The 16,695-nt window shown below is 39.2% G+C and overlaps 1 protein-coding gene across 2 annotated transcripts in view; it reads left to right on the top strand.

The window, feature by feature from the left end:
* Nucleotides 1–15,388, top strand: part of CDK19 (cyclin dependent kinase 19) — a 105,974-nt gene extending 90,586 nt beyond the window's left edge. For both annotated transcript variants that reach the window (XM_072332596.1, XM_072332595.1), the window contains exons 7-13: nucleotides 1,398–1,541; nucleotides 1,755–1,824; nucleotides 2,796–2,868; nucleotides 5,211–5,308; nucleotides 6,820–6,898; nucleotides 10,877–11,143; nucleotides 14,647–15,388. In XM_072332596.1, the coding sequence (XP_072188697.1) occupies nucleotides 1,398–1,541; nucleotides 1,755–1,824; nucleotides 2,796–2,868; nucleotides 5,211–5,308; nucleotides 6,820–6,898; nucleotides 10,877–11,143; nucleotides 14,647–14,778 (863 nt within the window). In that variant the 3' untranslated portion in view covers nucleotides 14,779–15,388. The remainder of the gene's footprint in view (nucleotides 1–1,397; nucleotides 1,542–1,754; nucleotides 1,825–2,795; nucleotides 2,869–5,210; nucleotides 5,309–6,819; nucleotides 6,899–10,876; nucleotides 11,144–14,646) is intronic.
* The last annotated feature ends 1,307 nt before the right edge of the window (nucleotides 15,389–16,695 follow it).

The following is a 16,695-nucleotide window of genomic DNA, read 5'->3' as shown; positions in this document are numbered from 1 at the left end:
AAAGATGAAAGCCCAAGAAGTTGATGTAACACGCAGAACGAGTTATACCCTGCTGAAATTGTAAAGCCCAATAATGAGATGTTATCAGGCTTTACAATAAAGAAAGTGGAAAAGCTTATAAATTGGGATACCTCTAAAATCCAGCCTCTGTGCTTGTAATATTGTGAAGTGGAACAGATGTGCTTTGGCATAGAGAACGTAACGGCTCTTTTATTCATGCCTTATGATTCCATTAAGAGATCAGTGCTTTTCTTCTGTTAGGAAACAACATGTCTCTTAGGTGACATTGTTCAAACATGACTCACAGGAGGTGGGATTTTTGGGTTTCATAATAGTGGCATGCAGGTAACAAAGCCAAGAGGCTTTTGGTGTTCTCTTCATTTTGAATCTATTAAATGAATCTACTACATCAATCTCCAGTTAGGCAACCCGCTAGGTTTTTAAACTAGGGATAAACTGTTTTCTATATTTATGCCAAGAGGTGGCCAAGAGGGCCAATGGCATTTTGGCCTGCATTAGAAATAGTGTGGCCAGCAGGAGCAGAGAGGTAATTGTCCCTCTTTACTCAGCTCTGGTGAGGCTGCATCTCAACTATTGTGTTCTGTTTTGGGCTCCTCACTACAAGAAAGACAGTGAGGCCCTGGAACATGTCCAGAGAAGGGCAACAAAACTGGTGAGGGGTCTGTAGCACAAGCGGCTGAGGGAGCTGGGATTGTTTAGCCTGGAGAAGAGGAAGCTCAGGGGAGACCTCATTGCACTCTACAACTTCCTGAAGGGAGGTTGTGATGAGGAGGGGTTTGGCCTCTTTTCCCAGGCAACAAACAGGACCCGAGGAAATGGCCACAAGTTGTATCAGATGAGGTTGAGGCTAGACATAAGAAAGAACTTTTCATCCCAGAGAGTGGTCAGGCACTGGGATGGCTGCCCAGGGAGGTGGTGGAATCACCATCCCTGGCAGTGTTCAAGAGGCGTCTGGATGAGGAGCTCTGAGCTGTGGTTTAGTGGTTGACTGCTAGGTCAATGTATAGCTCAGTGAGGTATTCACATTGTCATTTTGATGATCGGTTTCATGCCCCTTAAGCTGTGTTCTCACCAAATATCACGTAGGTTTCTGCTGCAACTGTGAATATGTGAAGTGCTGGACTGCTGCTGTACAGCTTGAAACAGAATTTGAAAGCTTGCTTTGTGAAGAAAATAAAACATTAAAAAAGTTTCCCCAGATTTTATTCTTTTTTTATGACTATGTTAATGCATTATTTTTAAAAAATACTGTATGTAATTGTACAGTGAGGCATTTTACCTTACTGCTATTACACAGATTATTGAGAAATTGTACGGGAAGTGAAAATCAGAGTGATGAAGAGCAGTAAATTTACACGAATGTTCTTCTTTCTTAGATATTTGGGCAATTGGCTGCATATTTGCTGAGTTACTGACTTCAGAACCTATATTTCACTGTCGTCAGGAGGACATCAAAACAAGTAATCCTTTTCATCACGATCAGCTAGATCGCATTTTCAGTGTAATGGGATTCCCTGCAGGTAACTGATTTGCATTAAAGGCTTGAGTTGTTTGCATAGGTGTGAAAAAAACATCGGTTTGATGGATTTGGAAATGTTGGCTATTTTGGAACAATAGTACTGGCCAATATCAAACATCAAACAACTACCGTCGTTATTTCTTTGTGTGCATTACTTAACATTTACTTCCAGAATTATAAATGCTTCTCCTTTTTTTTTTTGCCCCCACCAAAGATAAAGATTGGGAAGACATAAGGAAGATGCCAGAATATCCAACTCTTCAGAAAGATTTCAGGAGAACAACGTGAGTAATGATAACACAACACTGCACTGAATGAGGCAGATAGGCAGAAATTGGCTCCTGTTGTTCTGAAACTTTTTTGTGGGGAGGGGATTTTGGAGTGTTTGGATCCCGAAGTCCTATCAGCCATCCTGTTTAAATGGGTTGTTTTGCTTGAATAATGTTCTCTTCCTCAAATTGTTTGTTAAAAGCATTAGATGAGTGATCTCGACATTTCTCTGGAAGTGATCATTGTGACATTTAATCTATGGCAAGCACATACATATATAAGGTTGGTTTAACTCAGGTGTTCAAGATAACTTAATTCATTTGTGTGAGAAGGAATAGGTAAGCACCTGCTTAGCCCTTCTGACCAGCAGAGATCTGGAGTCAGTACAGTAGTGGTCAGAAGGCAATGCAGTCAATAGGTTGTGATGTAAAGCTTGTCAGGGATGAAAATTCCCTACTTCTAGTGTTGCCAGGTGCTTTGGCTAAGTTAACCAAATTAGTGGTGGTGGTAGATCAAAGGGTGTCAGGAGTAACACAGTCTCTGCTCTAATGCAGGGGACAAAGATTAGGGAGTTCAGGATTCTCTTTCTTTTGAGGGAAAAAGGATGGTTAACTTCTCAGTTACAGCTGCAAACAATAGCCTAACTGTTATGAACTGCTGGGCACTTTCTGTGTCAGAGTTGCTTTGGAAAACTAGAGCGTGAACTTCAGCTTGAGTTTCTCTGTCATATGCCAATGTCAACAGCTTATCCATACGCTATAAAAAGTTGCATGCTCCATGGAAATAATCTGCACACTGTTGTTACTACTTCTGATAGTGGAAAGCATACTTAAAGTGTCAACTGCTTGATAACTATGACGTGTGTTCTGATAGCAGTTCTTTCTACGGTTTACTTATTAAAGGCTGATGTTTTGTGATTAGTGGTACAGTTCCATATTCTTAATGCTCTGTTATTTCAGAAATGACTTTGAACAATGTTTTTCAGATATGCCAATAGTAGCCTCATAAAATACATGGAGAAACACAAAGTCAAGCCTGACAGCAAAGTCTTTCTTTTGGTAAGCACAAATTGAAAATCACTATGATGGTAGGAGTGAAATGTATTTCTAATATTAATATCTGCGTCTGTTCTTCTAATTCATTCTTCTGAACACTGATGAAAAACCATTTATCACTAACTTGCTATTTTTGAGATATGTTTTCTTTATATACATCCACGCTGAGATTATGCTTGAACTGCTCATACTCGAGCTGAAGCTTTTACGTAGTTTTGATCTACAAGGAATTTGTAAACCCAGCCTTGCACTGTTATCTACTATACAAATAGGTTACTATTACATAACCCTCGGTTCCACATTGTTTCAGAGAGCTGAAAAGCTCTCAAGCTAAAGACCTGTGTGAGGTAAAGGGTACATACCAAAACATCGTGATTTTTTTGTGTGTGAAGGAAAACATTCACAGAAGAAGTCTGAGATTCCATGAAAATCAAGATTTCTTGAACTCAGCTTACTGGACACAAATGGGAATAATCTTGAGGAAAAGTCTATTTGGAAAGACCACAGTTGTAACAATTAGTACCTGAATTTCTCTTCTTTCAGAAGAAGAGGTGAAAACCACCAGAAAACCTGCTTTTATGGAAGGGCAACGAAGGAAGTATTAGATTTTAACACTAATTAATCTTGTGAACACTGAGCTGAAGGCAGGTGGGCCACTTTTCCAGAAGAAAATATTAATCAAATCTCTGAAGAGTAAAAAACTAGCCATAAGGTGACAAAAATGTATATTAAAAAAAAAGAAAAAAAAAATAAAAAGAACTTTTCATCATGGAGAATTAGTCAGGCAGGGTTATTACAAGATGAATAAAGAAACAGATAGTTGGTAACCTGTGTATTCGTCTATATAGCCATGAGGATGAGAACTGAAATTTTCTGAGGTCTAAGGGCTGTTCACTAAACATCATGTAGAAGACTTAGTTCTCTTAGCCAAGGTAGTTCTCCCTATTAATAATCAGGGCTGAGCAGGTGTGGTTTAGCTGTTGACCACAGAGGTGGAAGTTGTTCTCAAATAGGTGAGCCTGCCAGAGCTCTGAATTAGAATACACAGGTCACTAACACCTATTTTGATACCTCTCATTACTGTACTGAGGAGGTACAGGTACCTAAATTACCACAACCACTCTATAGCAAAAAGGCTCAGTACCTGCTTTATCTTGTGAAAGATCCTCAAAACAGCAGAGCTCAAAGATAAGGTGTTCATTGGTCTCCCAAATCAAGAGATTAGAAATGCATCTGTAATGAGCTTTAAGGTGTATGTGTTCTGAAACATGATCGCTGAAACTTCTTGTCCATATCAAAGGTAGTTACGTTATTTCTTGAGGTAAACTCCACCTTGCAAGGTGGCTGACCTCTGAAGACATCTGCTTTGTAAACTTTGTTGGTCAAGACTTAGCATTAATGTATACAGCATATGTGGTGCACACAGTATGGGTGAGCATGATACCAAATAGACCAGTGCAGGATGGAAAGTGACCCTTACCAAAAAACAGGATATTGTGCAATGCTGCTGACTGACATTCTATCATCTGGGTTGGAGGGAATTATTAAGAGAGTGAGCAGATCACTTAAACGTTCTGGATGTCTTTAGATTTTCTGTTGTGGTTACAATAGCTTTTTCTTTGAAAGACAAAGGATACAAACAATGTTTAGAGGCAGTTTTATGATGGGGGTGACAGATGGTCCTTTTTTTGCTGGATATCCAGAGTGTTCTTGTTGGAAGCTTGGAAGATTGAGAATTCTGATACTCTTTCTAGAAGGAATTTTGTCTTTGTTGCTAACTTGAATTAGGAGGGCATTATGTGAGAGCAGGATACACACAATATAATTTGAGCTCAACAAAGAGGGAAGGGTGTACTCCTCCTCTTTCTCAATACCAATTAGAGTGGAACTGGAACTTGTGACAGAATGAGTGGAATTTTCGTTTCTGATTCAAAGTGAAATGTAGCGTCCTGATCATATTCAGTCTTTCCTGACACGGTTCTCCTGTTGTGCCATGCTGTAGAACAGAATAAAAGTTATGCACATGAAAAAACAGCCACCAGTATTTAGAAATTATGCTTTATGAACATGTAATAAACAAATTTAATGTTGCTTTAGGACAGTGTGTCAGCCTTAGCAATTAATACTGCAAGCTGCCCTTAAGTGTTTCTTATGTGAGAGACATTTGCAGCCATAGTGTTCTGTAGCTCTTGGGAATGTGTGATCTAGTTCTTGGGAACTTAGCTTTGCAAGAAGTGATAGTTTAGGCTTGTCTGGACAAGCCATGGATAATTTAACAGTTACATAAGTTGCAAGTTTGGAAAGTGATAGTTTGATAAACTTTTTGCTATTTTTACTGTTTACAGCTTCAGAAACTTCTTACTATGGACCCTACAAAGAGAATTACCTCAGAGCAGGCTTTGCAGGACCCTTACTTTCAAGAGGATCCTCTGCCTACATCAGAGTATGTATTCCATTTCTCTGCTCTCCAAGGAGGTTGGCTTTCTGCTAAATGCTAATCCCTGGTATGTGATGGCAGCTTGAAAATTCACAGATGTCTGCATGTGTCCACAAGTAGTAGCTCTGGTATGCTCAGTAGAAACTGCTAACATAGCCCTGAAGATTCTGTATTTACTGATGCCTTGACTGGCTGTGAGCATTAACCCCCTATTACATGAGTGTTGTAATTCTGAATGTGCTATCAAAGCCAGTATTATTGCAGTACTTAGAGAATTAATTGGCTCCCTGTTCTGCCTTGCACAGCCTTACAGAGCTCTGCTCTCCATTACCTGGTTTCAATGTGCTCCCCCTAGGCCTAGGGCAGTTCTCTTGATCTACAGTCTGTTCCCATGCCCTTTTGTGCAGTGACATAACAATATGAGGAGAGAAGAGACATCAATGAGTACCACAAATCCCACAGGTTTCTTGTTTGAAAGGCTTGAGAGTACAGATTTTATATATCTGTATATTTTACTGTAAGAAAATATTCAAATGATATATGCCGTTGCTAGTGACAGAACTTTGCCTTCTGATTTCTATTCCCAGTTTTCAGAAGCATTATGATCTGCAGAATCTGAATGCAGGGAAGCTTCTTCTTATGCTTTCATTGCTTCCTCAACTAGCAGGCATCAAACACGGAAAGAAGGGAACAGTCGCTAGAGTGCAAATGAAGTCTAGCTGAGACTAATGGTTCTCTTTTTTTTTTCTTCCTCTTATTTTTTCTGTTTGGATAAACCAGAATACTGCTAGATAAAGCACTGTTGAGAAATCTTACATAGTAATACCATGTTGATTTTGTTTTATTTTAAATGCCTTCAGCAATTAGCACTGAGATCTAAGAAACTGATAGTGGTCAGCATCTAACAATGATCTTCCATGTAGTGTTTAGCTTAGACTACCCTATGTGGAACTATAGCACCTCACGAATGACAGTAAGACATTGTGATGATTTATCTGCCATAAACGTGAAGGGATGTTCTAAGCCCTATTAGCCACATGAATTTAGAAGCTTTTTTCTCTAAACAAGATCTGAGAAGCTAATTGAGCATAACTGTGTAGTCATGATTGGCAAGTTTATTTCAGACCACTGGAAGTCAAGCAAGGACTCGCAAGACATTATTTCTCTTTGGATCAGGCCCTTTTATTCAATGAGCCATGCGTGCTCCAACCAGGTGTTGTGTAACATCTGGCTGCTACAGCACTTTATTTTGCCATCTGAAGCAACGAGTGGTCATACTCGCATTCAAGCTTGTTCAGCCATACCATGATTTCTAAATGAGGGCCTCATGCCAACAGCAAAGAGATTTGCTATTACGATCAGCATCTGCTGCTGTCTTGAGTGCAGCCAGTGCTGCTTGCTCATGGAAACAGAAGCCATGAAATTATAGAAATTAAATTGTGTTATATTCATGCCTTTAATATAGCATTAAATAAAAGTATGTTGTGTGTATTTGTTGTGTCTCTGCTGTGTTCCAGTGTATTTGCTGGCTGTCAGATTCCATATCCCAAGCGAGAATTCCTCAATGAAGATGAACCTGAAGAGAAAGGGGATAAGGTATAATTGATTTTCCCTTTCTTCTTTTTTTCTTTTTTTAACTATGAAATAAGGAAGAGTTATGTTTCTTCCACATTAAAACTAGTAAATTAAAAGATTAAAAGTAACAGATCACTTTGGGGTGTCTTGGGTGCTGTCACCACCAGGTTCCCCTGCCATGTGGGCACTGAGCTAGTTGAGTTCTGTCAGCAGCTGCCTGCTTTCAGTCACTGTCATTCCAGGAGAGCCTTGCCTACCTCATCCTGCGTCATGCAATGAAAATGTGTTGTGATCACAAGAAAATAATGGAATTTTCATTGTATAACTGGCATGCATCCAGCCATTTGAAAGTAGGTGGTTGTCTGGGTCTCAAGTAAATAATGGCAGCCTTCTGGCATTGCATCAGAACATTTAATCCGTCTGCACACAGTTTCCTGATCATGTTTTAAGGGCCCTCAGACAAAAGAGTAATAAAGAGTATGAGCTATTCTGTAGTGACAATTTACTCTGAGTACCCTCTTTCCCATAGCTCCTTAGACATGAGTGAGAACATGTTTGTATGTGTAGTAAATTTTGGTGTGTTGGCAACATATATAACTTGCTTTGTGTGTCTGGTTTGGCTATGCTACGTGACAAAAGTGATAGTTCCATCTTGGTGCTAAGGCAGGACAGTAGTGCTGTAGTGTATGAACCAGCTTGTTATTTTGACTGCAAGTGCTCGCTGAGGCACCAATTGTAACATAAAGGTAGCATGTGAAGAAAACAGCCATCTAATGTAATTGTCTGAGGGCTGCATAGAAGTACTGTTGCTGTTTTTGAGAAGTCTTTTGATTACACATATCTTCTGTTTTCAAAATTTCCCCGTGAAGTGAGAAACTAGCTGGGTTTAAGCATGGCTGCAATAATACGTTTTAGACAGAAGATTTTGTTTTCAGTGCATTGTATTGTAGGTACTTCTGTACTGAGAACAAATGGTCACATCCTGATTTTTTTATTTTATTTTTATTTTTTGTCCAGATAGTTCTTCAAAGAGAGGAAACAAACCTAAGCAAAAATACAATGAAAGTCATGATTCTGATTTGATTGTATTGTAGTTACTGGCGTTTCTCTAACTCACAACTTTAAAAATAAGAACAAGACTTATGAAGTGATTCTGGCTTTTGTGAGGTCGGTGTATTTAAAAGTAAATATCATTTTCATGGGAGTCCTGGGAGGAAAAAAACAATGGAATGTTTATATTCAAAACAGTCATTGTGTAAGTGATCTTTGAGAGTGCTGGAGTGCTGGGGACGGTCACGTATTTACGTACAGTCCAACTAAAACCTTTTCCAGACCACGTAGGTAATATAAGATACATGAGTCAAACACTCATTGAATCTGTTCTAAGAGTGCGGAAAATGTGGAAGTAAAGAATATTCTACAGACTGAGTCTGTACTGTGCTTTGTTTATGATGATGATGCAAGTGAAAACTGTTTTTGTTTATTTATTTTTTATGGTGTATGATTTGATTTGTTTTTAAAGCCCCAAATATTTGTGTACTTTGGAGACTTAGAGTTCTCTGTGTTTATTTATTTGGAACTTGAATCTTACTTGAGTAACCCTTAACACAAACTTCCTTTTTTCAGAGCTGTTAATTGTTAGTCAGCAAAGCTTAAACAAGTGTTTGTAAAACAAAATGAAATCATTCTGTTTGGCAGGTTCTCTTTGGTTTGTTTCTAGGCAGGACCAGAATTTGATTTTGGTAATTTGTGTCTCAGTAATGCATCGTGGTCATACGTTACTTACTTTGGAGAAGTCTTTTGTTTAGGAACCACTGTGAACTAGGCTGATCTGCAGGTATTTCTGCTGATGTGAGCTGTTCCCATGTGCTAGGGTGGTGCAATTAGACCCCAGGCAGAATCTGTCAGAGTAGACTTCAGTCTCTACCAGGGCACTCGAAGTAGCAGCTGCATGGAAGAGCCAGCTCATACTAGTCAAGAAAATTTTGTGCGAGTGTCCAAAGTGCCAGACATTACAACTATTGCAAATGGTGGTTCTTAATTGAAGAGTTCCTGCCATTATCTCCTTATAATTTAAAAAAAAATTGCAATTTTTCCGCTCTCAAAGGTAGCAACCACCTCATTCACATCCCAGCATCCTTCTGAAAATACAGGTCTCGGAATCTAGCACAGATATTGCCTTAGTCATTGGCATTTGTTGCTATGTGAAGCTCAAATCGCTATTATAAGATAAATTACTTCTTAACACGTTCTATGACAAGCCTGTTTCAAACTCTTATTTAACTTCTTACAGTTTAAATCTCCGTAGAAACAGAGTCTGACTGAGATGGCATTTGAGGATTACTAGTGATAGGATATATTACTGGTTTTGCTCAGTGTGAAATGGAAATACATGTCATCCAGCCACCCTTGAAGAGGCAAATTTAAGATCTTTGAGATTTTAAATGCATACACTGTTGCAAATTTGATCTGAATATATCTTGGGAAACTGTTGTGATGAGTGGCATAGATACAGATTTTCATGTCATTTTTCTGAGATAACTGAAATGGCTTGCTGTGAATGAGAGCATCAGCAATTTAGTGCTAGTGGCAGTTGCTTGTCATGATTTCTGATTAACTGATAATGTGAGGATGTAATAAAGGCTGCCATACCAAACCTTTGAGAATTACATAAGCAGATATCACAGGGAAAAAAGACGGTCTTGAAATGTTCCACACTCCCATGCAGTACACTATGATTGGGGGGTGTGACTTAACTGTAGGGATTTTTGATTCAAGACATGAAAATTGCAGAGCTTTCTGTGATGAACAAGTTGCATACCCGACATTAGGAGCACAGTTGCTTTTCTTTGCAGTTCTCTTACTTGCTTCCTTTCTTGGAGGAGTCTTCTGTAGTGCTCAAAAGCAGACAAACACAGGTGGTCTTTCCTTGTGAATGTCTAACCATGGAGAGAAGAGTTGCAATTTTGCTACTTTTCTATCCTCTCTAGACCTTAATACTTTTTCCAGTCCATAGCTTATGAAACCAGAACAGTTGCATCTTTTACTCTTCTGCTTCTGTGTTCTCCTTAACTTTTTTCCTCCCTTCTGTAACACTTTGCTCTGTCTTTCTCCCTGTTAGGCCATGGTATTGTATTAATTGCCTGACTTCTCTTCCTTTGCTATTCTTTTCTTTCTCATGCCAGATTCTTATCTCACCTTTGTCCTTCTCTTCTATTTTCAGCTGTTTCTCTCTGGTCATTTGTCACTTTCTGCTGTCTCAGTAAGATTTTCAGACCCTGTAGCTAGGTACCATGCTGGACTGTGTTCCCAGTGTACCGCTCTTTCCAAGGTGCTTTTAAAAGAAAGAGAGAAAAAGGGTAATGGAACCTGCTTTTGGTTCTGCCACAGAATTTCCTTGTAACTGGAAGAGATGATGTAATGTTTCTGGTCTTGGTTTGCTTACCTTTCTGATGGTAGCGCTGCCAGCCTCCTTTGGATTATTGCAGTGCATCATCTGTGGAAGTTGGAAAAGTGGTTTTGGTTCTAAGTGAATGGGGCTGTTAAAGCACTTAGGAAAATGTATTGTGGTTCGCCACATCTGCCACTGAGAGCTGGTGAAATTTGGGGCGCTTTGATTCTGCTCATTAAGTGCTTAAAAATAGCTCCTTCCATCCTGCTCCCTGTTACTCTGGTGAAGTGCTTGCCTAGCTGCAGCAATCACTAAGCTGTCGTGCCAGCTCTAGTCTATCCTGCTTTGTTAAAAAACAAACAAACAAAGAAAAAACAACACAAAACCGCAACGGAAAGAAGTGAGCCACAAATGAGATACCCCAATTTGAGGCAGGCAGGAGCGCGCAGGGAGCTCATTTTATGCATTACCTGGCCTTGCTTTCCTGGCGAGCATGTGGGCCCGCTGCCTTTCCAGCAGCACAGTGGCACCCGGCTTAGTGACTCCCTCAGGATCACAAACAACTACAGAGCGAATGACAGTGTGCTGTCATTTCTTTCTACCCTTAGAATCAGCAGCAGCAGAACCAACATCAGCAGCAAACAGCACCTCAGCAGCAGCCGCAGGCCGCGCCGCAGCAACCGCAGCAGCAGCAGCAGAACAGCACCCAAACCAACGGGACGGCTGGGGGCACGGGTGCAGGCGGAGGGGGCGCGGGTGCGGGACTCCAGCACAGCCAGGACTCCAGCCTCAACCAGGTGCCTCCAAACAAGAAACCACGCATAGGGCCTTCAGGCGCTAACTCAGGCGGGCCTGTCATGCCTTCAGATTATCAGGTACCTCTTGAATTTCTGCCTTTTCTGATTGAGTGGAGGCAAAATGTTGTTTTCTCTGTTCCCCACTGCAGTAAAAATAAAAGTCATGTTTTAATGAATTTTCCTTGTAACCTTAGCATGTGTGCTCTGATACATTAGATAAAAATGAAGATAAAATATTAGATAAAAATGAAGCCTATTAGGGCAGTAAAAAGGTTTTGCGCTGTGGTTAGTAATTTCCAATACAAAATGATTTACATCTGCTTCTCCTTCTAAAGTGTTGAAGACTCAACATCTCCAGGAAAGCATGTAAATATGTGTGTAGCTTTATTTGAGAATAATCTTAGCGAAGCCACTGCAACTATTTCATGAATGTAAATGCTGCATCATATCACATTCAAAATACTTGGCTCTTGGCAAGGTTAAATCCTGTGTGAGAGGCAGTTCCTGGGAAGCAAATCAAATTTAGAGCCAGGCTTTCCCCTTTGGTTTCTGCTTTGTTTTACCTCATATCATCACACATATGGAACAATTCTGTAGTTTGTTCCAGTATCTTACTAAATATACTTCTAAAGTTAAACTACATGATAGCACAAGTTTGGTTCTTCAGTATGAATCATGCTGAAGCAGGGCATGAGAATGTGTAATTTCTGTTGTGGCAGGAGTTGAATATCTTTCATGTTTTTTGGCTTCAGTGGCATTCATACATAAAAGAAGTATCACTGAATTGTTTTTGGACCTACACCTTTGTCTCTGCTTAATAGAATTATGATGCTTTCCTCTGAAAAAGTGACACTAAGTGTCCAAAGAGTTGATTCAACCAGGTTCTTCAAATCAGATAACAGGAAGGTAGCTTAGTAAAGGTATGTTTTAAAGCATGTTGGGGATTCTGCTTGCTACCAACCCTCAAGAGTGCACCACGTTCAAGAAATGTTTTTGGGCTATTTTAAATATAAACAGCTTTAAACCAAAACAAAGCAACTCTGCAATTGCTTTGGCTTCTCCACCCGTACCTCCTCCACACACAACTGATTTCTCAGTGCCAGACATTTTTCTCCTATTTCTGTTTTACTCTTCTAATTACAAATTATCACGCAGGTACTGAGGGCAATGTAAGGGTAAAGACAACAAGGTTTCCTTTTTGAAAAGTTCCAGGCGGGCTTGAAGTCTGGACAGATCGCTACAGCTGTCTGACTACGTAGTATTTATGGCTGGCCTGTTTTGATCTGCATTTGCGAGCTGATGTGCTGCATTAGATGATGTACATTGCAGAATCCTTACACAGCTCTCCAAACTGTTGGCAAGTTTCCACCTTACAAGTTTTTTAGCAGTCTAAATCTAATTTTTCTCTTTTTTTTTTTTTTTTTTTTTTTTTTTTTTGAGATGGTTAAATTCTTTTTTACCTCCCATGACCATTTCCTTCTAGGATTTAACAGCACAGGCAGCAAAATAATGATCTGTGTGCTCCCTTTACATCACTTGCTAAACTCTGATTATCCATTTTTAAATTTGTATCTGGCTCTCTCTGGCTCTCTGCCCTTAAATTGTAGCTGACAGTCTTCTGTTCCAGGAAGGAATGTTTGCAATTTGTCCAAGTCTGACTTAGTTCTAAAAGAAAATAATAATAATAATTTAAAATAAATAAATAAATAAATCTCTCTGCAGAATAAAAATAAGCACGAGCAAGTTAATGTGTTCCTGTGCTCCTATGTGTCAGTTTTATTCCATTATATTCTAACTTGAAAATAGGAGGAAGAATTGCTTTGCTTTGAGTTTCATTTAGCTGGTTATCTGATGTCTCTGTTGAATTTCTTTTGTGATTCATCAGCATTGGTGTGTGTTACTTTTACAAATCACAATGGGAATTCTGTCTTGAATTTTACTGAGTGCTGCTTAAATAACCTCAGGTTTTTTGCTTAATGTGATAAGGTGATGTTTTTCATCCAGAACTGGTTCCTATAAGATCACTGTATTTAACGTAATTCTTTTTCTTTCCTGTTAAAAGTTGCAAAATTTTGTGGCAAATTGTATGTTTCAGATACTTTGTAAACACTCTAATTGCACAGTCCAAGCACAGCCTGGTTATCGATAGTGTATGTGCCACAGGGAGATACCTCTTTCAAAGCTAGTGTGCTGCACTGTCCTCTCCCCAGCTGACCCTTGCAAACAAGTGAAGTTGATATTGATTATATTGATATTATATTGAGATACAGTGGTCTGGAAGATTGGACAGTTATCTCTCCCTAATATCACTGTCCTTCACCTCAAAGTCAACCTTCAATTTCCTGTCTTTAAACAGAGCATGGAAAAAATAATGCAGTAGTTTTAGGTTTTAGTATGTTTTCAATTTTATGTGAAATTAAAGATATAAAGTTAATGTACAGGAAAAGAAAGGGCAGAAATGTTTTGACAGTGCCTGAACTTTAGGTTCTTGCTCTTCTTCATCTGGCTGAAAAGCTGTCAAGACCATTTCACAGCATTCGTAGTTAGGATCTGATGGTTAGATGGGACAACTGATTTGTCTTCTCTGTGGAGAACGTTATATTCTTACAGACCCACTGTATCTGTGGGCTTTCTTTTCAGAACTCAAATATTCTGGATGTTTTCCATAACTCCTAATCTTGATATTTAATCAGAATGTAGGATTTTAATACTCTTTCTAGATCATCATTGTTTGACACAGTCTTTCTGATGACTCTAAGGCATAGGCAGGTAGAACCAAGCCCTAGACAGTGAACAGAAATCTCTACTGAAAGATGCCTGAGTCTGCACTTAACTTGGCTGAAAACAAAAGGCTTGCTGTCTGTGAATAGATGTGTTGTTTTTTTTCGTGGACTGTCATTTCTTGTGGATTGGATTGTAGGGTTTACCTTGCTAGAGAGTCTCCCATCCATTAAGCAGTACCTTTCATACAAAGTGATTTTGCAGCTCGTTATTTATTCTTGTCAGGGAATAGTATGATAATAAACATGCAGATTAAATGTTCTGGAGGTCACGAATAATCCATGAATTTGGGTTGCTGAAGTTGAGGTCCTCTCAGCTAACATCTCAAACAATGGAGGAAAAAAACGTTTAGCATCTACATATAGATTTGAACACACACGTGCCCAGCACTAAGCAGCTGTTTTCTCTTCCAGTAGTTAAGGCAACAGGTTGAAAGACTCACCTAAAATTATAATATTTTATATTATCATTTTCCTGGACAAATGTCCTATCTTACTGGACATGTTCTTTGTGTGCTTGTGCTTCAAATAACTGATGTGTATGTGCTGTACTTTTAAATGTCTGCCAGTGACATGGTGTATTGTTTTTAATTTATTTTTTATTTTTTAACATGCAGAGTTAAGTCTGATTACAGATGAGACTGATAACCTGTTCATAGGACTTAAGACAGTAACACCTTTCAGTTAGTTTCTCCAGCAGCCAGATTTTAATGAGCTTCAGAGAGGTTGAAAATTTCCTGTGCTGCTCAGTCCTAACAGGCTGTTTTTTATTTCCCTGATCCCATTCTCTTTTTTCTCCAGCACTCCAGCTCACGCCTGAGTTACCAAAGCAACATTCAGGGATCTTCTCAGTCCCAGAGTACAATGGGCTATTCCACATCATCTCAGCAGAGCTCTCAGTATCATCAATCTCACCAGTCTCACAGGTACTGAGAGGCTTAACAGACTGCACTCAAAAAAGGAATGGACTAAAAGCCAGAAGACTCCAGCAATATGAAGTTTGTGATGATGAGAAGAACCAAAAATACAAACTATGATGCAGAACTAAAATTCACAATTGCAAAAGGAAAACTTTACTTACTGAAGACTTTTTTTTCCCCCTGCCCCTTTATTGCCATAAAGGAGATTCTCGTGAAGTTTTCCTTCCTCCCTGCCCTTGCATGTGCTCCATTGTGGTTACTCTAATGAACCCTTCTGATCTGAACCCAGCACTTAACTTCTTTAACCTTTGGAATTTTGAAGGATTCCTGGTGCACCTTCCTTTATGCTGTAGTGATTGCCATAAATCTGTCTTTTCAATCTCTTTGATGGGATTTTAAAGTTTTAAAATCTTGAACTCCCAGGCTTTCAAGCTTGTATATAGTTAGTTTTATACTAGGCAAACCAGTTTAGCTATACAGGTATATTGCACCTTTTTAAAGCACTATGTTATTTTCACAGGATATTACTGTTTTGCTCATGGATGTCAAGAACAGCAAAATTTTACTGTTCCAGAGTATTTTACTATTCTGTTTTTATTAGTCTAGTTTTCAGGCGAGGTCTTAAAAAGAAAAAGAAAAAAGAGAAAAAGGAAAAAAAGAAAAAAAATGACCCAGGTCTCTGCAGCAGCAAATGCGCTTCATGCTACTGGAGTGAGCTCCAGACAGAAGATTGCTGATATTATGTAACTCATTCACATTGAATTCTTGAAATCACAGTGATCGTGCTCTGACTAGTTTTAAATTAATTGTTGTTTTAAGTGAAACCATGACCGTCACATAAAAAGGAGATGCTTTCAGGATTTGTTGGAACAGAAAAATGGAATGTCTTCCCAGGCTGGACACCAAAATAGTCAAGAAAACGTATTTACCGCCCTCAAGTTTCAGGAGGAATGTGAATGATGGCTTGTTTTTCCGTTAAGCAGCTGGTTAATGTAAGTGAGAGTTCTATAAATGTAGCTTCTCTTTCACATTCCTGAGTATGACAGAAATACTAAGACTTATAAAAACGAATAAGTTTAGTCAATTTATGTTAGGTTGATAATTAAGAGAAATTATTGTGCAGTTTGAAAAGCATGTTGAAAATTCTTCCTTTTTCATGTTTGTGATGCATATTCTATGTCCCTCACATTGCTGTGATTAACCCAGATTAGTTACACCAGATGCGCTTGATTGCACTGAAATGTTTCTTTTTCCCTAGAGCAAACATGTTTTGATTGTGCCTAAGGACTGTAAGTGGATGAGTAGCTGGCAGAAAATCCCCAGTAAATAAGCAGTTTTCAGAAGCATGATCAGAGAATGATTGTCCAGCTTCAGCAACCACAGTTATTCGTAGAGAAGCAACAAGAAATTTGGGACAGCTTCATTTTTCCTTCAGCCATCAGAAATAAGGCAGTCTTGTTGCAGAAAACCTGGAAAAAACCATTAATGCCATTAGAAAGCTGCCAGCAATGTAACATCAGCAAGCTTCTAAAGTCGGTGTCCAGAGAAAAGGTATAGTCAGAAGAGTTTATATGCGAAATGGTCAATGTTACGATCACTTATACTGTGTTCTCTTCTGTAAATACTGCAGTACATACCCGCTCGCGTTCACATTGAAGTTGTGCTCATACCTAGGAAGACACGTGGATCTGTTTGCTCTGAGGAGAATGCTTTTTAGCACAGCTAGACAGGAACTTGATTTTATTGGGTTATTAAAGTTGATCCAGTCAACTCTATTGTCCCCTTCCCCCTCAAAAATGTGTTGTTTTCATGTCTTCAGTGAGCATTTGGCTTGCTCGGCCATGTCCACTGTCACGTGGCTTTGACAACACCCAGCTTCTCTGGAAAAGAGACTAAAGCCTGCTTTTGTCATCAGGTGGGTAAGAAGGTG

Source organism: Excalfactoria chinensis, chromosome 3, assembly GCF_039878825.1.
Source record: "Excalfactoria chinensis isolate bCotChi1 chromosome 3, bCotChi1.hap2, whole genome shotgun sequence".
Lineage (NCBI taxonomy): Eukaryota > Metazoa > Chordata > Aves > Galliformes > Phasianidae > Excalfactoria > Excalfactoria chinensis.
Note: the sequence above shows the minus strand (reverse complement) of the source record. Positions and strands in the feature narration are given on the sequence as shown.